Source organism: Malurus melanocephalus, unplaced genomic scaffold, assembly GCF_030028575.1.
Source record: "Malurus melanocephalus ecotype Western Australia unplaced genomic scaffold, MMel_1.1 scaffold_25, whole genome shotgun sequence".
NCBI lineage: Eukaryota > Metazoa > Chordata > Aves > Passeriformes > Maluridae > Malurus > Malurus melanocephalus.
In genome coordinates this window covers 1,478,558-1,501,467 of record NW_026623257.1, presented here as the reverse complement: position 1 = coordinate 1,501,467, position 22,910 = coordinate 1,478,558, and the positions used below count along the sequence as shown (strand labels likewise).

General features: G+C 38.2%; 1 protein-coding gene across 2 annotated transcripts in view; it reads right to left on the bottom strand.

Moving 5' to 3' along the window:
* TRIO (trio Rho guanine nucleotide exchange factor) overlaps positions 1 to 22,910 on the bottom strand; it is a 242,151-nt gene that overhangs the window by 151,559 nt on the left and 67,682 nt on the right. For both annotated transcript variants that reach the window (XM_057390375.1, XM_057390374.1), the window contains exons 3-7: positions 17,111 to 17,225; positions 13,469 to 13,661; positions 12,380 to 12,892; positions 9,270 to 9,392; positions 986 to 1,177 (exon numbers count right to left, since the gene is read on the bottom strand). In XM_057390375.1, coding sequence (XP_057246358.1) covers positions 986 to 1,177; positions 9,270 to 9,392; positions 12,380 to 12,892; positions 13,469 to 13,661; positions 17,111 to 17,225 — 1,136 coding nt within the window. The remainder of the gene's footprint in view (positions 1 to 985; positions 1,178 to 9,269; positions 9,393 to 12,379; positions 12,893 to 13,468; positions 13,662 to 17,110; positions 17,226 to 22,910) is intronic.

The window sequence follows — 22,910 nt, the reverse complement described above, 5'->3', positions numbered from 1 at the left end:
ATCAGAGAAAAAGTATCTTAAAATCAACTGCACTGCCTCTCTATTTCTGCAGTCTTCAGCTCCCAAATGCTTCCTTCATTTATTCCAAATTAAAGTTRTATCAGACATGAGACCTTTCCTTGGATATAATTTAGCAAGGCAAATTGAAAGGAAAGTATCTACATAGAGCACACCAGAGCATCCGTCAGCCATAACCATTCCAAGAACCTCTGCTCTCCGAACACACCGGGGACGCGCAGAGCAGACAGGCTACAAGATCAGCAGGTGATTCAACTGCACACACAGCAACTCCTTCAGAACTGAATTCCCTTGAGGGCAAAACATGCTTTAGCCATTAAGATTATGAACTTGGGGATATTTATTCSTATTTCCCTTACATAYACCTCTTCTCTGGCAGTTACACACRGTTAATGACTTAATTAAAATAATTGGTATAGGCCTAAAGCTAAAATGTTTTTTTAGCATAGGAGGAATCTCTTATGGAATACTAAGTAAACATCTCCCACCACAATTTCAGATTCACAAGACAGTTAATTAACTTCTCAACTTTCAGGCCAGTTCAACTTATGTTTTCTATAAGCAATTACTATGAGTTAAATCTTGACACTCAAGGACTGATTGGAGTTGAGTGGTGAGGACAACAGATGAAGTGATAGTTTCTAGATGTAGAAAAAGCATTATACAGATACTTAAAAGCCTTACATATTAAGCATTTCTGTCCTTTCGATTCATATAGCTAATTAGGTTGTTTTATCTTGCGTTGATATGAGCAAAACATTTTGCGGAGAATTTAAGGTCAATGGGTTAAACTGAGGAGAACAAACTTTTGTTTAAGTATTGAAATTGGCAGAAATAAATATTCTGGCTTGGCTGTCAATGTTCTCAATCACTTTCTTGCACTTCTGTCCAAAACAAAAGCAAACTGCACAACTCACTGTTCCAGCACATAAACTTTTGTTGATGCCCTCCCTCTTGGTGCATTCACCTGTTCAGCTTTTTGATGGAAGATGGAGGACATGTCCAGTAACGTGCTACGTTCATCCAAGGCTGCAGCAAACGCCTTCCATTCCTGTTCCAACTGACTGGCAATCTGTTTGATYTGCTGTGAAGCATAATGGCCAGACTCGATGAGGCGGTTTGCTACTGACATGATGCGGCTTATGTTTACATACACATTCTACGGAGAAGAAGGAGGGAACAATTAGTGGAAGTTAGCAGACCAATTAAATACCGAAGTATATTCCTAAAAAATTCTACCTTATAACAGTACTGACTGACAGACTGTTTTTATTTGGAAAGTTTATGCATGCCAAACTTTGGATTCTAGGTTTATAATGCAACAGTCTACCTGTAATCGACAAGTGAGAATSATGACTTGAAATACTTCACCTAAAACTCATGTTAACAACCAGCTTAAGCCAATTTATGCTACATGAAGACACCTTATTACTATAAAGAGGAAGAAATAAGCATACTTTACAAAAACCTAAATAAAAATGTTTTCAGACATTCAAGTCAACAAGACATTCGGACACATGCAATATGGGAAAACTGAAGTATCATTACTAAGCTCTTGATCTATCCAGAATGTATGTGTGCAACATCTATGAACTTTCACATCAACTTCTGATAGTAACTTTTAAAGAAAGAAAATATGGAACATTGAGTTACGAGAAGTTCAACAATTTTACATTCTATTTGCTTGTCTCTATATTGCCTCAGAGCTAGCACTGAAAATGAGACAAGATCCAAGATCAGAAATATCCTTTAGCATACTGGCATTAGTCACTGATGACTCTTAGTGACTCTAATTTTCAGTTAAGAGTTTCTGRTTGCTGTGAAGTAAAACAAGAACAACTTTGCAACCAAAAGCTTTCTGAGCTTCTCTTCCAGAGCTACAYGTGTACAATACGGAGTTGATACTTCCTTCAACTGGGCAGATTCCTAAACATCTAGAATGAAATTCTCAGAATCACAGGAGTGTTGAGGTTGGAGATCACCTAGTCCAATCACCAAACACTGAACAAACCAGGTGGAACCATGACCCGCTGGCATCCAGACATTGCCCAGAGCTTAGCACTGGCTGGCTGGAGCAAGCATTGCAATTCCTCCAGGCTTCAGTGCCCAGACTCATCTGAGTGGCAAATAGGATGGTTCCTGTTGATTGTAAACTGTATGCAGTATGCAAGCAGGAGCACATCTCACACAGCCCTACACCTCAGCTGGTCCCCTTGATCAACTGACCACAGCAGTGTCATATTGTTCCTTTCTGCACAATACTACCTTGTATTTTTTTTATGTTATCCCACACATCTATGCTTTGTTTTTAAACACAGCTGAACAAGTACTGTACTGGCAGAGTACAAACCTTCTATTTCCAACAATTTTCAAAAGACTGGAGAGCATTTAGGCCYATTAAAAATGTATGTAGTATAAACACAAGACTGCTAAATGAAGACAGAAAGCCATTACATGGTCTTTACAGGTGTGAGAAGAAACAAGTGCCAAAAGAGAAAAAAATAAAGGCTAGAACACTGCCATTTGAATTCTTTATGTATYGTAATAAAGCAATTTTGGAAATTCTGGAACAGCACTTAAAAATGAAGGACATGGTACAATAAACATGATGTAAAACAAATTAAAACTGAGCTGTGGTTAACATGTATTCATTTTCTCATAGCAATCAGGCTTCACATGTGTGGAAGAATACACCCTGCAGTATGAATATGAATTAAAATGCTGACAGTTGAACACTCTCCAAGCTGTGCACACCACATTCTTCTCCTCAAAAAAAGAACCAAAAAACAACTTAAAATAATCTAAACCTTTTATCTCACTATGTGATATATCTACCAAAGGTTTAAGGRCCAGGATTTTAGAATGCAATGACCTAAAGGAGACAGATTTAGTTAAGGAGGAAAAGAATCTCCAATAGCAATTCACTACAATTAGACTGTCTTTAATTGATCCTTGAAGGTCAACAGATTCTGTTCAACTTCCTACAAGGACAGGCAAGTCCAGTGTCATTATTATTAGACAATTGCATATCTTGCATGCTGCTTGAGAGATGACAAACACTGTTGTTACAAGTGACCTGGTGCTCATTTACCAGGGACTAATATCCTATTTATTGCATGCATTTACATCCTGTTTTTAGTTAAGGAGCAGCTATGAGTTAATAACTGATAAAGATTTATTTACTAACCTCATTTACACCACGTGACTCTGCATGAAGCACCTGCAGCTTCTACATGTGTATCAACTGTCTCAAAGGTGAAAGGCCAAAGTGATACTGCATTTCCCTCATTGTGTTACACATATGGCTATTGTTAACAAGACTAAAAAAGGAACAATTCAAGTTTCTACATTACAATTTATCCTTAGTATTTACTAAGGATACAAATGTACTTAGCATGATTGTTTTCTCTCAAAATGCTCTTTAGCCAGAAACTGAAAAGATACATTACAATATCTGGAAAGCTCCTCATTGCAGGTTTTTCCTCTAAAGAAGGTATACATATGAAAAAAAAGTATTGCTCAGCAAAGCAATACATACTAGTAGCCTAACTCAAGCTGTACTGCACTGTGTCATTCTTTGGTGCATGCCTGAAAGGCAAGTACAGCRGGGAAAAATACAGGTGACAGCCTACCAGCTTAATTGAACTTCTATCAATTCACACAAAATAAAGCTGGCAGGTGACCTGAAGGTTCCATTTTATTTCCCTGTTTTCCCAGACCCAACTAGAAAATGTTTGTTTAGCACCAAGATTTCAAACAGTAGTTTTCTGACAGAGATTATTATACATTCTGTTTTAAATGCCATCAACTTAGTGACATGGTCCCTAAGTGGCACCTCTATATAGACTGTAGTGAGTTTGAACTATTTCCCTGTGATATAAATAATTTAGGATGGAATTTTCAAATCATCTGCCACTTCACATGCAAATGGTTACCAAAACATGGTGAAGTATTAAYATATGAATTAACACCTGCTTTAATGATTTATGTGCTCTCTAACATTTCTCCTAATCTCATTTTTGAAGCAATGGTAAAACTTTCAGTTTGGGAATACAAACTTCGACAATGAGGGCTGAAGAACTAAATAACCTGATCTATTTCCTTGAAAAATTATAAACTTGGTAATATACAACTAAATGCAACTAAATATACAACTACATGCAACTAAAGCAAGTGTTTAACCTGTTCTTCAACTACAAGGATCCTCTAAATATTCTCAAGTAACTATTTAACCAATGCTATCAGCACTAGAACATGTGCAATATAATTACACCATTTCTTCAAATTTATCATCTCTTTCCTACAGTCTTCACAGTGGATATGGGGAATCTAAAGGCAACACTACATAGTCCAAGACCAACACTACCTTCTTTCCTCCTTCACTTTTCACTCACCTTTACTTAATCACACTAAATGCCCATGACTTCATACTCTCCCTACAGCCACATCACTTTAATCTAGATGTTTCCCATTTTAACACTAAGTATGGGGCTCTAAACTGGATCTAGTTCTCYAGTAAGACTAACTGAATCAGAGCACTTTTTTTTACGAAGCTGAAGTTCAGCAACCCCAGTAAGTACCAAGAATAAAATAAGTTTTGCTTCTTTTCAGTAACACCACTGTCTGTTCCATTAGGTTGTGATTTATTGACATGAACGTACTTGTTGCTRTATTAACACCTCAGCAGCTGAGTGCTTTTTAAAATATGTTTATTTGCTTCTTCCCTCTTAAGGGTTGCACATTTAGCCTGTTCTGTTTAGTCTTGTTGACTTTGGAGTGTTCCTCAGAAGCTGAAAATAGCCTGAACTCATTTTACCTTTTCAGTCTGTTCTCAGGTTGGTGGCACCCAGACACTGTGTCTCAGCATTAACTGCCCTGGCACCGTAAAGGTTCTCTTAGGGATGTACACTTCTGATCTTGCACTCATTTGCCCAAATCCTGAGGACCAAGGGCAGTCTAGGATTCACATGGTGTTTATCTCAAGAGACAAATCTGTATGGTTAGAAAAATACTATTTAAAGTAAAAAGGTTCTCAAGGGTGAAATATGTCAGTGGTACAGAGGAGGAGGAAAAAGTTACACTAGCACTAAGCTATGGTGATTTTACCTCACCTGACTTTCTTCAGGTTTTTATTTGTACCAGTCCCTGTGGCTAGATTTGAGCAAGTCATCTTTTTAACTTTTAACTCTGTAAACTTAGTGACATTCAATCACTGTGCTCATACTTTTATTTTAACATCCCAAAGCTCTCACCAGTGCTCATCTCTGACACTTCCCTCTGCATACCATTCAATATTTGATTACTACCTTAATAAGATGGTTTAGTGCATGCAAACAGCCTGTTCTGAGAACATTAACTAACTCAGCAATATGCTTACTATTGGCATAGGAGTTTTTGCATTATGGTTAATAAATGGTAATAAATGTAACTTCTACTCATGGTCCTATCAACACTGAGACAAAAAGCAGTCATAGCACATCCTTTAATAGTAGCATGCGTCAGCTTTCTCAAAACAAAGTTTCATTTTGCCTACATCACTCTTCAAGCATTTTAACCCTCCCCAGTGAGAGGGACAGTTAAACTGTAATGAAAGCAAGGCCATCTGATCTCGCAACAAGAGCAGAAAATGTTAGAGCACACAACATCTTCCTCCTCACCCATATTTCACATGACTTCTTATCCTCCTTTTGTCCCAGTAGATGGATAGAAAATGGTAGAAAAAAGAGTGGACAGACGCATAATCAGTCTTTGCCACTCCTGCATACAAGACAGACTAATTATATAATCATGGGTATTTTATTCTTGCTGTTCAAAAACTCAAGACATAATTTTCRTATTTTTAACTCCTATGATCCCTTATGTGAAAGTTTCTCCCTTAAAAGGTACTAAAAACTTGTTTCGAGAAGTGAAGCACTGGTTTAGTCACCCAAATAGTAACGTCAGGCTGAAACTGAGTATTGCTTAACTCAAATAAATCTCAGGACTTGACAATAGCAATTTACTGTTGCTGAAAGCAGGCCTTCAAAATTGTACTGAAAACAGTCCTCATCCTTAGAGAACAGAATCACTGAGAGTTTATTTTTCCCCACAGYTCTGGACCATGGGATCTACTTGCCCTGTAAAGAAACAGCCTTGCCTTTTATCAGGGCACAGCTTCTCAAACTCAGTACCAGGAGGTCACGTACCTATGGCTGCATCTGTGAACTATCCTTCAATCAGTAGCTCTTTTGGCCACATCAACCTGTGTGTTCATCCATGCTAAACAAACATATGTCCCTCYTAAATGCACAGCACAACACCCATCCAGCTTTTTGCTGGGATAGATTCATTGCAATGAGAATCAGTCTGGATCAAGCTTAGGACTTGCATGAACTTACTCTTGTTACCYTGAAGTGCGACCACATGAATACACAAGATTCCTAAATATGCTAATTAAATATGCTACCATTTGCTAATGAAACTGGTAAAAGCAAAGTTAAATCTCCTTCCCAGATACATTCTTTACCTTTTTGTTTTATAACATTTGGTTTACACTTCCAATTATTTTGTGCTTTTACTGAAAACCAAGACTCCATAAATGGCATAAAGCCATTATAAAAAAATAAAAAAAATTCAATAAATCCTCTTTGTCCTTGATGTAACCAACTCGTGATAATGAAGGAACTAAGCTTCTTTCACAATGCTTTACATCCAAGTGGCTTGCTTCAGACTGAAGGATGGATCAAAATTTTGGCATGTCAGCCAAAAGAAAGGCCGTCACTCTTTCTCAGCCAAGTTGGGCATAAGCAGCTGCAGAAGTTGCCTTTTACCTCTTGGAAACAAACTGCTACTTGGGAAGGAARGGGACATGAGAGACCCAGCTATCGACAGAGGGTAGCACCTGCTGTGGAGGGAAGTGTGTGCCCTGCAGCAACCACAATGTGTTGGGAAAAGCAGCTGCAACATCAATTATCAGAGTTAAGCTGTGAGCAAGTACAGGAGGTTGCATTTAGCTGCTTGGGGAGCATTTATCCTTTGAACAGTCCTTCCCTACTTTAAATGAGCCTAAGAAAATTGACTAGAAAGCAATATCTATTAAAGTCTAATTAGGGCCACAATGAAAAGCCTTCAAAATCTCCTGCAAGAAATAAAGCTAATACATAGTTGTCTTCTTCCCTTCCTCTACTCCATCCAAATGAATAATTTCAGATGGTGATATACAATAAAAATTTAATTCTACTTCTGATGTTAGAGTATGCACACAAGAGACCTTAAATCTACTTTGATTACTGAAGAGTGACACTGACAGGAAAAGTGAACAAACAGCAGCTTGTTAAGCACAGAACATATGTGGAGAGTGGTCAGGGACAAGGCTGAACATGTCTGGAGTTAAGACTGCCCAACATTTTTCCAGTTAAAAGCGAATGAAAAAAAAGGCCTGCCAAAATTTAATCAGTTCACGTCATTTTTTATGTCACGTTCAGTTTAATCTCTGGCCCTAATCTATATGAAAGGCTTTTGCCATTTAACCAAACAAAAGCCAGATAATCTGAATGCTGCTTAAATCAAAACCAGGGACTGATCATTCTGAATTTACGTTTTCTTATTCCGTGGCAGAAAACCCCTTCTGGGGGGGCCATGCTACTGAAAAAAATGCAGCTTGTTTTTACCTTTTTGAATGTTCAGCTAGCTTAATTTGCCCCAAATTTAAGMTGTGCCTTGTGTGCTTTAAGAAATCACTTTGCAGGCTGAGAAAAAGTCCACTGTAATTAAAGCATTTGACAACTAAAGGCAAAGGAGAGATTAACAGCAAAAGACTAATGGTAAACACAGAGCAGGAAGGATTATGCTGCATTGCTCAAGTGCTTCCTACTCTTGATACCATCTGAACAGTCTAAAAGAAGGRAAAAAAGTAAAAAAGTCATCTGATTTGAAGAAAAGATGAGAACAGTAACTAATATCAGGACAGGCTTACAGAAGAAGAATTTAACCTTTGGAATACAAGCCCAAGAATTGCCTGGAAGGCCACTCAAAATTACTATATTCCAAAAGTCATCTCATGTCAATGACACCTACTGTCATCCTGTGTTTCCTTCTGCTCTACTTCATATGCAGAGCAGTGAGGAACAAGGTCTCCAAAAGGGAGCAATTCCCCATGCCATGAACCAAACCTAATGGTCAAAACCATATATGATGTTACATAACTTAATKACAAAGTTCCCCAGCATTTGCTTTACTCTTTTCAGAAAGTTTGCACTGATTTTAGTTTCTTTTAAATTTTTGCAAACAGAGCTGAGTTGTAAAAGAAGATGCGCCATCTCCAATCGTGTCTTCTACTGTTGTAACTCCAGACATACCATACACAAGAGCTGTCTTACTAGTCCTTCCATTACTTCAGCAAAAAACACAACCTAGGTGAGTTTATTCCACCACTTTCCACATTTAGCAGTCCTGTTCTACAAAACCCTCTTGCAAGAGTTGATTATTTCAACCATACTTTAATTCAGTTCCCATCCTTGGACTGCCAAGAATATTAATTTGTAACAAGTCTGGTAGTGTTCTTCCTTCACTGATCTGACCAACAGGAACAGGATTTAGGCCCGGACTCTCAAGGTTATTTTAACACCTACAATGTGCAAAGGACCTACTTGAGAATTTTGCCCCCATGTTGAAATAAAAGTTCATGAAACTAAAAGAAAATAGCTTTCATTCATTGCCAGTTAAAATCCAAATTTTTTATTACATCCTGCTGATGATATTTGACAAAAAAGAGTATTTTAGGTCCATTCTACTGTGCCAGAAATGAGAAGTGTCTTCTTAAAACCACAGAAAATTATTACACCAGGCTCAGTTACTTCCCAGAACTTTTTGTCTGAACTGCAATCTATTCAGAAGACCCTGAGAGTTATTCCTTTCACAATAGAGAGCTAAAATCTGTATTACAGACRATTCTCTGAAATTCCCTACAAGACCCAAAGTAGTACTCAAAGACACATCCCATGTTCTAGAAGCTTGGACACTTACATTTGGGAAGTGCTGAGGTCATGTTGAACACTGCCATTTGTCAAAACRATTTTGCTGCTTTATTACAGTACCTCTGTACTTGATTACCCTTTATTTTCCTCCRTTGTGCTTTATAAATTCACCACCCAAACCCAAGTTTGACTACTTGTAAAGGAGGAATGATCCGTGTCTATGTGCTTACAAATTCTACCTTAACACAGARCAAACAGCATGTCTGTGCTGTGCTTTGCAGGGAGGCCTGTTCTTACCATACAGTTCATTGCAAAGTGATTGTGCTGTGTCTGAAGCTCCATCGCATGGGGGTGACTGGTTCCAATCTCCGTGTAGCTGTTCAGAAACAGACCTTTGTTGTGTGTGATCCAGTCAAACATCTACATTAAAATATTAAGGAAAGAAGGAAGTTCAGTAATTTGTTACAACAGAAATCACAGACAAGCAATGTAAGATATCTGTGAACACAGAATACAGTGTCTAAGGGCATGAAAATTTACMCTGATGTTATTCCCTTTGTAAATTACTGTACATTTTAAACCAATCACTGCTGAAATCTGCCTTTTTGGATCAAACAGCTGAGGCTGTTACTGTTATCTTCACTATAGGTGTTTATCTCAACAAGCTACAGTAATGTCATAATCATAAACTTCATTATTAAAAAGCAGTCATAGTAAACAAACAGACTTGGAGCACAGCCCTGCGCCACCAAGCTCATACGTTTTCTAGTGTCAGCACTTCTTGACGTCAGCAGCTTAGCAGTTTAGAATGAAAATGGCAACTCATGGAAATTAAATATAAATTCTTTCATGCTGATCAAGTACTTCAGCAGCAAGCTTAATATTTTTAGTTCATAACTTTACAGCAGATTTGAAAACAACTACTTCTAGATGAATTCTTAAAAGTGTATGTCTCCTAACCTCCAACAATACTTGAGCGCAGTTACATATTATCTTCTTCCCGAGAAATTTCATAATAATCTTTAAATATGTTTGCTTTTAAAAAGAAAAAAAGGACTATTTTAATATTCCAATGAATTTAAGGAAAGACCTTTTATGACAATGGCCATCAATGAAGGCACACAGGAATCTTAACAGGAAGACAGAGYTTTCAAAGACCAAGCAACACAGCAAAGAGCTGTTGAACATCCCACCTGCTCACAATGGCYTTGAAATCTTTGCTGTATCGCAGCAAAAGAGATACACCTGCTCTCAGGATAAGCTGAAATACTGTCCAGGAAAAAACTGTAGCAGTAGGCAGTAAGTACTCAYTTAAAGATCTCTCAAAATATGCTGGCTAACAGAACACCATTATCAAATGCAGCATTTGTTCCAAGTCCAYGACAAAGTAAATTATAAGTAGACCACAGTACAATAAGAACTGTAAACCAAACTTTTAAAGTGTAGACAACTKAGACAGCTGATCATATACTCCTAAAATTTTAAGCATCTTTTCTAAAACTCAGTGAAGATATGTTAGAATATTATTCAAGATAGACACTGGTCTTGCCCATTAACACCCGTCTCTAGGTCACCTGAATTTGCTGCCTTCAGATACTTATAGGGCATTTCCAATCAGATTCCCTCACACCTCACTCCTTTTTTGCCTTCTGACCAGTCCTAATTTTTTTCACTGAGCTGAGCAAGTTCTCCAGAAGGAACATGTTTATTTCTCCCCATGCAATACCCTTTTTCTTTCAAAGATCCCATCCTTTCCCCACATTTCAGCAAAACACAAACACTGATAAAAAAGCCATGAGCAGTGAAATCTAATCTGACACAACCAGTAAAAACAAGGGCTGCAAATAGATTAAGATATGGGTCTTAATCCAAAAGTGAGCTGGGATACAACACAAACCTTATTTTTCATCTTTTTTTTACTGGCTAATGAGATAAAAAGCCCAGGTATGGTAGCTGCTGTCAACCTCATTTTGAGGTGCCTAGTATTTGCCTTTTGAAAGAAAGATGTGTTAATTTAATATAGACTTGCTCTTGGAACCAGAAACAAAGAAAACACTGATAGGGCTTATGCAACCGCATGGCAGGACAGAGGTCAATCCCACAGGCTCAAGTATTTCACAAGAAGTTTCTTAAAGCCCAAGTTATGTAAGCAATTTGATAAAACATAAGAAAATGAACAAAATATATTTTGATGGTGTTTACATGGCACTGAAAGATATGCTGTAATGCAGAATAATAAATGCTGTAATTAAGTGGCTAGACCAACAGCTTGCATTATTTTCTAAGTAATTTTAGAAATAGATAATAATTTTATCTTTTTTTCAATTTGCATGAGTCTACATTTCTCTACTATCTTTATCTATATCCATCCAGTAAACATTTGCTTTAAATGTCACTTTAAAAAAATATTTATTTTTCAAACACAGCAGAAAACATTACTGTAGTGTRAAGAAAGTCCCTGAGCCTGAAAGGATGAGGGTAAGGGAAAGTACAGGTGACGAATACAAACGAAGAAGCAGGAAGAAGTTCTACWTGTTTGTTCTGCTTTTACTCTTCCCCATGTATCTGCTTGTGACAACTGCTAGAGAGCAGATTACTGGTTTCACATGGACTGTTGGTCTCATGCAGTTCTACTTTAAGAACTCTGACAAAGACCACACTTGCTATCTGACTGCATACTCTAGTTACTAYTACTCCTGAAGAAGAACTCCGCACCCTTCTTTAAAGTTATTTTTTCCATGGTAACCAGTCCACAGCAAGTGATTGCAATACCGTTCTACATGAAAATAAACCTTATCTGAGCTCATTTAAAAGCGAACTGCCTGCCACCAATGAAGGGCTTTCTCAKTTGAAGGGACTGGTTAGCCTGAAACATTCTGAAATCACTCCGTCCCCTGTTAATGACATATGCACTGTCAGAAGAGATACATCAGTTTTTAGCCTCGGACTTTAAACCCTGCATCAATGAAGCAGTTCCCCATGTCAGCCTCTTCAGACTTAGCTGACTGCCTGTCACTCACTTCCCAAAGATCACTCAAAAGAAAACCAATGTAGTCTTTAATCATATGTATTTATACAGTATACAACATTCACCTTTACTTGATGCATACAAAAGTATCTGTCTGGAACAAAGGCTTAACAAAATAAGTGCTTTGAAGGTGTTAGCAGTCAAAATTTACTTTGTAAGAGCTTCCTGTGCTCCTTACAGCTTAGAAGTACTATCCCATGTCCTTTACTCCAGAAGAACTTGAGTGCCTCTCAGTCAWGAAGTCCCTTATTTCTCATTAAAAGGCTAGTGATTAACTTCAAGGACAAAAATTAAAATTTTTTAATTGCAATTACAAATTGGTACTTCTTTCAAGTCTGTCAAGTACTGGCTATTTACACACTCCTCGCTCAGTCCTTACCTTTTCAGCATCCTGCTCAAACAGCCTGAGCTGAAAACATTGGTCCAATTTCAATTTCCGCACATGCCACATCTGATGCAGATGCTGCCGTGTTGAGTGCAGCCTGTCCAGCATGGTGGACACTTTGGGCAAAAGGTTCTGTAAGTCTGCATTCCCTGACCCAGAGTTCTTTTTGGGAAAGCTATCACTGCTCTGTATCCGCTGGAGCAGCTTTTGTCCTTCCACATCAAGGTCCTCRATAGGGGCCTTAATGACTTTCTTCTTTAATTGTGAATGCTCCTCTATCATATTGCGAGCACCTTCCAGGTCCTGAGGCATTTCCTTTTTTGACAACATATCTTGCAGTTCCTCCAGTCTGGAAAGCATATGGGTTGCATTGCTAATGTAGTCCTCAAAGGCAACTCTGATTTCTATCCATTCCTCATGGTTGTATTCCAAACAGCCATCAAATTCYGGGGTTAGCTGAGAAGGATCAACTACTTTGGTAAGGCCTTCCAGAGACACCATATTTGTCTAAAAAATAAAAATGGAAAGAAACAAATGAAGTCCACATGATAACTTTTCTCACATGTTTCAAGTATCAATTCTGATCAGCAGAAGACAGGAGGTCTTGCAGATATTCCCCCACATGAGAGAAAAATTTCATTTTCTTCTTACCTCACTACACTTTAAAAGAAAACAGCAACTACTCTTACGACTGCTGTTTTGATTAAGTTTTGACTTTGTGTATTGAAAAGTTTGAGAAGGGTAACACCAAGGTTCATTCAGCTGATTTCCTCTGGATACTGGAGGTATCACAATTATCAYAATGCAGACCAAGACAATAAAAAGACAAAATCTAAGTTTTTATCATTAGGGSGAAAAACCTAATTCAATCTTTCTTRAGCTTCRAAAAAGAACATAAAGAACATRTACAATTATCTAGCCTAAGTCCATGAAGAAAACCACATTCCTTCTAAAATCATTGATCTAAAGTACCCCTCCTTTCATGCAGAATATAATTTATCTATTATTCAAGGTGTYGATCATTAAAGAGTACACTTAAAACCATGAAATAAATATAAATTTCTGTACCATAGGGGAAATTACCTCAAACTCAAACTTAGAGCTGCCAAAGTTAGTCCTCTGTTTCTGCCAGAAATTGTCTGGCTTGATTATCAGTGCAACATGAATACAACATGGAAAGGATTCCTGTAAAATCTTCAGCAGAGGCTTTATGGAGTCCCATTTTGACCCACGCATATCTACAATGACGGTGAATCCTCGTTTRCATACTTCCTCACTGCAGAAAACAGAAGAAAAGGTTATCAAGAAAGCATTACAGCTTCCAACACAGCACTCTACTGTACCATCCTGCCTAATGAACATGGTCTGACCAGGCCCTCATGATGACCAGSTGACCAGCAGATCTCATGAACCTCTCAAGAAGCTGCTTTCACACCCATGCCACACTAACTCCTTGTGGGTGATAGCTTTATACCTGTTGCTGATTTGATATTCTGCCATTATCTTCACTTTGATTTTCACTGTTCATATTCATGATGATTCATCATCCAGACTTGTTTCTCCCTCATCTTACACACAGAGTAAACATACCATTTCCTAAAGCAGCATTATCTAATTCATTTACAATTGACTCTTCACACACACACACACACACACACTCACATGCTTGACTGATGGTAACATTCATGTCTTTCTAATGATTGAGGGGATCCTCTACAAGACAGAAGGCGTTTTACCTACCACTTTGCAAGTTTTTCAAACAGTCTCACATTCAGAACCCTATTATCTGAGAGTTAGAGTCTGTAGAGGAAAAACACCTGTTTATTGACAATTCCTTTTGTAAAGAGATCAATTAGTAAATTGATGTGAATGGACAACACAGTATTTTATGGTTGTGAAGAAAATCACGTCAATCTGTTTCTACAAAATTTGAGCTCAATTTTGCTGTCCAAAAGTTGACAGACYTTACACTCAAGCTCTCCAGCACCTTTTCTGAGAATGGAAGATTTAATTTCTTTTCATCAATATCTTCTGTACATTTAGTTCTTGGCACTGATCAAAAGTGACAATCACCACCACCACCAGAAACACTGATTTTCTTCCAGCAGAATTTGCTACATAACCTTGTAGCATGACCATGGGAAGAAAAACATTTCAAAACCAATGCATCATAGCCAACAGACTATCAAAAGGGACCAAATGTCCATTGTTTGAGTATGAGTCACTTTCAGGGATATGACTAATTCAAATGCCATTCTAGAGTTCATGTGGTGAGGTTTTCAGAGTGTCCAAAAAGCAGGGAAGCTTCACTAGCACGTTTTGCACACTGCAGAAAGATGGATTATGACTGATACAGGAGATCTGGAAGAAGTGATGAATTCCTCAGAAGAGGAATTTTATGTTTGAAAAGCTAGGAAAAGAGGAATTTTATGTTTGAAAAGCTAGGAAAAGAGGAATTTTATGTTTGAAAAGCTAGGAATTTTATGTTTGAAAAGCTAGGAAAAAGAAGAAAGAATAAACATCCCACAACATTTCAAAAAAGGAGTTTATCATGATAAATACTGGCTCTCCCACCTGCCCATAGGAATGCCAAAAATGGCAATGGCAGAAGCAAAATATATTAAAAGTAAATAGCTTGGCATACATGTAGACTACAATATTCAATTTTCTGACCTTAGTGAAAATGTTTTCTAAGATGCTCACAGCATTCAAGGACAAAAAACAACTACTGTTTTAAAGACASACCCATTACTGAAAGGTCAAATGGCAGTATAGGAGTGCTGCTCAGCCCATCCCTATCCTACCACCAAGCCGAGGATTGCTCAACTAACTCACAAGACATGCATCTCCTGCAGTGTCCAGAGTGCTCCCTCATCGTGTGATACAGCGGAGGTGTGTCCTCCATCATGCAGCCCCATCATCTCACACAGGTTGAATCCCTTCTGGCTAAGGATCACAAGATTTGTTCTAGGGAGGCTTTAGTCAGTCAAGGTCATGTATTGATAAACCTGAATTACACTAAAATACCTGGTCCACTCAGTGATGATGAGTAAGTTTAGCTATATTTTTAAATCAGAWAAATTGTTAAATCAGTAAAATTGTGAAAGTCAATTTAAGCTTTTAGAYCTCTTGCCAAACAACTGATACCAGTGATTCTTCACCTACATCAAGTAACAGTACTGCAATAACTAACAGACCAGAAGTTTGTGGGTATTTGTACCAGTTGTGACTTCTAATTAGCAAGAGTTGCCTAATCAGTCTCTTAAACATGCCTTGTATGAAAATAAGTCTTGCTTCTAATAAAGCTCCCTTTATTCTCAAAGGTTTGTCACGCTTACAGAGTGTTAAACATGCACTAACTTTCTTTTAATTTTTTATCTATTGATTMTGAAYTAACCTTTTGCTAGAGAAGCACTGTATCTTGCCCTGATTATCTCTGAAAAATTTTCGGACATGTTTTGATACATATTTATCTATTAACTTCCCTAGCAACTTGAAGCTCTGGATGTCCAGAATACATCTCACCATTCAAATCTGAAAGTAAAAATTTCAAGCCTTCCTCCTGTTCTCCTTTCTCTGTGTCCCCCAAGTCCCCCAGTTAACTTCACCAAAAGGAGGCCATGTACACTCTCAGACAGATGCYTTGAAGTTATACTTATGAAGCCACCTTTCTCAGTCTGAAACTGACATTATATTATATCAAGAACAAAAACTATCTGTAAATTAACACACTGCAGAACCACAGAAGATATTGCACTCAGGGATGTTGTCCAAGGAATTTTTCTCAACTGTAATGACAGCTGCTGCTTGAGGTCATAGACAAACATACTCAAGCACAGCCAGCATTGCTCCAGTCTGCAACAAATGCTGGCAGATTCCAAGATGGACCTAAAAAGTCAGAGCCTTAGGATCATTTTTGTCCCCAACTTTGTTAGTACTGAAAGTGCAGTTCTATATGAAGGAACCTTTTTTAGATACATACAAAATATGTAACTTACTTTAAAGTATCTCATAAATATATATATATGTTATAACATATATATAATATATATATGTTAAAAAACCCTTCGTATGTATATATATATATGTAGAGAGAGAGAGAGAGAGAGAGAGAGAGAGAGAGAGAGAGAGAGAGATGTATGGGATGTATATATACACGCACACCAATTTATTTAAACAGCACGCTGCAATTCATCGTTTACATTGCCAATAATGCAACGCTATCAATACTTCCACAGATGATTCCACAGGTTTATCTGAGACTTTTACAAGCAATTTTCCATACCTTTCTCCTGGTTATTTCCATGCTGCATGAGGACACTATGACTTATCTAACACACATAACAATTAGGAGTGTTGGGCTGACCGCACTCCACACCAGGCAAGTGGTGAATGATGACCAGCATGTTTCTCATTATTGAAGTACTGAAAGCCTTTGAGTTGTACTTGCAGTCTTCAACACAGCAACAACAATGTGGCATGGCAGTGTCATCTCCAAGACACAAAGTACCTCCAGCAAAACACACCAGCCATTCTGCCAGCAGCCTTCCTTTTACAAGGCAGAATAATTATTTCTCTTCCAAAAAGCAATTTGGAAATAGCAAATGACAAAACTTGATAATGATTTGCTCAAGTTATTAACTCATTCAGTCTGCTAGCWTGTGGGAGCAACATAAACCATTTATTTTGTTATACCGGCTTAGAGGTTATCAGACCATCACCTACCTAGGAATACATGCTAGATATGAAATTAGTCTTCTAAGGTCTTCTTGCCGTATTCTGTCGTGATTACTACGAGCTGGAAACGTTAGAATGGGACCTCCACGCTTATCTCTGCCACCTGAAAAATTAAAAATGTTAGAAGATGCCACAGCATAACACAATAGGTCTTGTTTGCAGAACTAGTCTTCAGTATCTACTTTTAAAAAAGTGATTTCCACTTAAATGCCAACACCATCATTTAGAGACCAACTTAAGATTAAGTTTTGGGAGTATCAATCAGCATATTGCCACAATTCCTACAATGAGAAAGCAAATGCGAAAAAAAAAAAAGGAAACAAACAATAACCAAGCATTACATTTACTCATTTACAGTGACATTCAAGTCTGACTAGCAGCATGACATCTTCAGCAATGGCTCTTCRGTATGCATTTAATTTTTGACGCAGCAATTGTAAAGTTTTAATTTAAATATAGAATTATGCTACTTTGTAGGCAAGTGTTTAGTTGATATGGCAGCAGAAAGCACAGCTGTGGGAGGTGTGCCCAGGTAGAGGAGCTCCTCCGCTTAGTGACAGAGCTCTGGGAGGAGGTGAGTAGGTTGATCCATCAGATCATTGTCATAGGAGACTCCCTTCTGAAGGGAGCACAAGCCCAGTGTGTTGACTTAACTCACTTCTTCATGAAGCCTACTGCCTCTCTGGGTCCAAGGTTAAAGATAAWGGAGAAAGCTTCCTACCCAGGTATGGCCCTTGAGGAAACCCATTATTATTAACCCATATTTCAGGGAAGCAGCAAGAAACTGGAGTAAGAAGCCCAAGGGCAATCAAGAGAGATGTGAYTGAAGTCTCTCCCTGAAAGTCTTGGGATGACTGGCTGGGGATCAGGAGCACAGGCAGTGTTCTCTGTCCTTCCTCTTACAGGGAATATTAAGGAAAAAATGGGAAGAGCCATCAGATCAACACCTGGCTCCGAGCCTGGTGTCATCGGGAGATTTTTGGGTTTTCTGATCATGGGTTGGTTTACATGACATTGAGCCTCCTGGTGACAGACAAGCCACACCTGTCTCAAAGGATCTTTGCACAGGATTTATCAGGGCTTACTGAAAGAGCTTTAAACTAAACTGGATAAAACCATCTCACTAGAGATCAGCCTGGGGCAGCACACCAGTGTTTGAGGATTGGTTAACTAGCAGGTTCTTCAGTCTGCCATCTCACYGGAGGTAGGAACAGAGATCCATGCAGCAGCCAAGATGTAAGAGACACTGATGTGTCAGAAAGCATGGAAGCACCAGAGAATGGTCATGTAGGAATTATGGCTTCTGCCCCCAAAAAGGTGACAGAATCAATAGCCCAATTSAAGTGCACCTACACCAATGCATGTCGCATGGGCAATGAACAGGAGGAGCTGGAAGCCATGGGGCAGCAGGAAAAATGTGACATAGCTACCATCATGGAAACACGGTGGAGTGATCTGCACAACTGGAGTGCTGCAATGGATGGCTGCAAAATCACTGCTGGTTTCTTCTAACAGGTAACAAGCACCAGGAAGAGAGSAAAGGACCTCAAGTTGTGCCAGGGAATAGTTAGATTGAATATTAAGAAAAATTGTTTCACCAAGAGATGTGACAAGCATCGGAACAGGTTGCCCAGGAAAGTGGTTGAGTCACCAMCCCTGGAGGCATTTAAAAGACAYGCAGAWGTGGCACTTGGGGACATGGTTAGYGGWGGACTTGGCAGTGCCTGGTTAGGGGCTGGACTCAATGATCTGTCTTTTCCAACCTAAGCAATTTTGTAATTCTATKGTTAAATTAATTACTACGAGAATTTAGGTGTATAATATTTCACACTCAATACATACATTAGATTGAGCATCTATCAATGGAAACGATTTAAAAATCTAATTTGCATTTTTATCCTGTTCTGATTTGCAAATTCCCAGTTGTCAGTTTATAGTTCTTAATTTTGTTACCAATGCAGAAAATTCTGAATCCACTTAATATATAAGTCAAAAAATCTGACTTAAGAAGTCCCACTTAAATGCATTCATCTCAGTCATAAAATTGCATAGACTTGCTAGAGGCCAATAGTAAAATGCAGTTTTATATTCAACCCCTTACTAGWGACAACAAAATGTTACTATTACTAAACTCCAAATTCAAGCCAGTAGGATGTCTTTATCAACACATCTATATTAGCACAGACAGATTCTTGCAAGCTAAATTTCACATATATGTTCCCAACCACAGATGTGTAGACTGTTTTCTTCTGTCCCATGGAAACACAGAAAAACACTATCTTCAGCCCAGAATTTCTCATTTTAAATCAGCTTCTCATTGTAATTCCATATTACTAAACCAAGTTTTCAAATTGTCACTTAGAAAGAAGGGCCAAGAGAAGACAAAAATAAATATAAAATAAATAATTATTTTTTTAAAAATCATCACTATCCTCTCCACCACGGTCTGTGTATGCTTGCCAGAGACACTAAGTCTGGCTGCCGAAGTCTCTAGAGATTGTCTAMACTGGACATGCTCCCTGTGAGACACCAAATGAAACTCAGAAGAAGCAAAAGCATCTTTGCATCTCTGTCAAGCTACAATGCCAGAACCTAGAACTTCAAAGGAAACTCATATCCTTATCTTCCACRACCCTCTTAAGTGGGACATAAGATGAAAAATTGAGTTGTCTCACTCTAATGGAGAAAGGCAAGCCTTGGCCACCCTGACTCACTTGYCAAGTAGAGCGCCTTGAGGACTTTCACACARCAAATGACAGGAGAAAAACRAGACAGAAGTCRTGAGAGAAAGGAATAATAAATGACAAAAYAGYCAGGATAAAAGYCCAACAGCCCAGGCCCCTTCTGAGYCCCAGAGCTATCCCTGAACTCCAAGGYTACCAAGCCTAGTTGAAAGCCTGCTACAGCCCTTAATGCTCTCCTCATTGCACCACAGGCCACACCTTCAGATCTTAAAAATTTGTTTCAACTGGTAAGTGCTACTGATTCCACCTCCCCCAGAAAAAGTAACTGAATTGGTCAGGGTGGATATTCTTTAAAAAGCCGCAGCYAGCAGGCAAAAGCATACGCTGAATTGTGTTCAACACTCTCTAAGAATTTTAAACAAATGCTTTGTTATAAGCAGCCACCTCARATCAGTCCTCCAGGCCTTTCCCACATGCAACTCCTGTATTATGCWGTTTTTCAATACGTCAAAAGACAGAAATCCTTATTCTTTACATCATCCTGGATGCCACTTCAGTTGGCTCCAGCTCCACAYATATCACATAAAAGAACATTTTTTAAATGGTGCTTAAATTTCTGCTAAATCATATCCTGAAWCTTTTGCACATCAGAGACAAACTTTGTTGTAGCAACTCCAGGTCTAGATGAGTAATGGAGAAATTAGCATAGCCTTTTTTTTTGATGAAAAGAACTTCCTTGTCCAGCCTTAAACCAAAATTTCAAATAACAAAAAGTCCCTCAGACTTGGGTTTTTTTCATCAGCTCTAATGACAGCTTTCTTAGGCCTTTTACAATAACTAATTCTCATTTCCTTTGTTCCTGATGCTCCTGTGTCATACCCAAACAGGAAAGTTAAAAGCAACAATGCATGAGGCATCAGGTGGGAATTTCCTGTCTTGCAATAGTTCTTATTCAACTCAACCTTCCTATTACTCTTTGTTTCAYAAAAACATATTAAGCTACTACTACTTTCATTGGTAAGACTTCCATTTTAATCCATTTCCTTCCATTTCCTGGGATGCACCGTCCCACCCCACTAATGAGATATTCTGTTTATGCCAGTGTGTCACACAAACATCTATCTGATCAACTCACATGAATCACCTCACATACATCATCTCTGTTTAGCACACATGACTAACAGCAGTATTCTCAATGGTCTMCAAGTGGCACTAAAATCCAACAGGCTGAGTAGTGCAGCTTTTTTAAGAAATGCCTTTTTACCAAGTTTCAAAGTACTTAAGAAAGCTAGCAGTTAGCTTTTAAAGCAAAACAAGTTATCAAGGGCTATTTMCTCATATAAAACCAAGATAACTGCACTTTGTGTGAAAATGCTCCTCTCACGTAGGTATGTGTAGAGATGAAAGAGTATTTGTACATGTACGGCATGTTTCAGTTTAAACTTACACAAAAAAAGATGCATGAAAGATTCTATTGACATTCACAGGAAAGCCTAGAGATGTAACTATTTCAGGTGCTAAGACACCCAATACTCAAGCAATTTGCTTCCCAGTTAGGTGAAAATCTGTTCAGGAAATCAAGRGACTGCTTTATCTTTATGTTCCTAGGTATAAAGTTTGACAGCTCTAGTTCTACAATGGTTAAGTCCTAGTGACGGTGGTACTTTTGGAGGGAAGAGGAAGAACACACTGAAGAGTATTGCTGTAGGTCATTGCCCTCAAAGATTTCTTAAATCATTTGCACTACTAATGTATCCCCTTCCATTTGAGTTTCACTTGCGAGAGAGATGTGAAACTATGGATTTTGGCAGATCAGTTCTGTCTATTCTTGTTGCCTACAGCTGTTTGCTCCATTCTTCCATCAGGAGTTGCTACCTTCACACAGGCAAGTTGGCAACCATTTATTTCTGCCAACACCTCCTCTGTTCAGGTTCACAATCTATCATCTCCCCTTACATTTATCTTCATCTTTCATTTGGGCCATTTCACTTTCACTGAATCAATGCCTTTCACAATGCCATCTGCTTACAAATTAACATCAGAAAAACCCATCATTTTTCAGGTCCTTTCTAAGGGGTCTAAACTAAGTRCTGGATGACCTGGAAATTAAGAGGGTTTGGAATGAAAACTGACTTCATTTTCTGTCAAAGCCAAAAAATGAAGTCCCAGCAAGACTAATGAGGAATTGAAATATTGTGCTTAACCCTTTTTTATCCTCTTCTTTCCCCTTAAAATACATTTTAAAGCAAGCCTTCATCAGCTGTACAATTCCCGAGTTACTGTGCTAGCAGAAAAATTTACTCTGGGAAGTTTTATTCATCATAGTTGCCAGGAACTTTTAAGAAAAAAAAAAACACCAGAAAAGAAAACAAAAAAAATCCCACCCACACATCTTTTTGTTTTGCACCTCTACTTGACTCAGCAGAGTGGACACGGTGAAGTACTACGTACTACATGCTGTACTTGCAAGCATCAGCATCCATACACAGCAAATCTCTTAGAAAGAGTTRGAATAGTTGCAGGAATAGTTTTGTATGTTTTAATATTTACAGAAAAGAGCTTTATTTCTAGCATTCCTCACAAATTGTCAAAAAAAACCCTTTCAAATATGAGACTGTCCTCTAAATCCTTTGACATTAAGATTATAGCCGAGAGAATGATGGTGTTTAATCCCAACAGAAAGTCACACCAAAATGCAGTTTACAAAAATAAGCACCTCAGCTCATCATTCCATCWAGCAAAGTTCCTTATGAAGTTATAGACTGTGTTATAATACTAACTCATATATTTCTCACTTTTAAATCTTCTGTTATTCCTTGYTCAGTAACCAACCAAATTCAATGTGTGCTGGAACTATGTAAAACTACGTGTTAATTCAGTTCACCATGAAAATACTAAGTGTGCTTCAAAAGATAGGTAACTGAAGTTCACTTCTGCAAGACATATTTCTCCAGGCTATGCTGCAGATGGGCCAATAACAAAGGCATCTCTGCAAAATTCCCCATCAGAAGAAGCAAAAATAAGAAAAGGAACACTGACTTCGGTACAGCAGGTTCTAAGTTGCTGTAAATAATGCTGTTAGATATGCAGGCCAGGGGGAATGC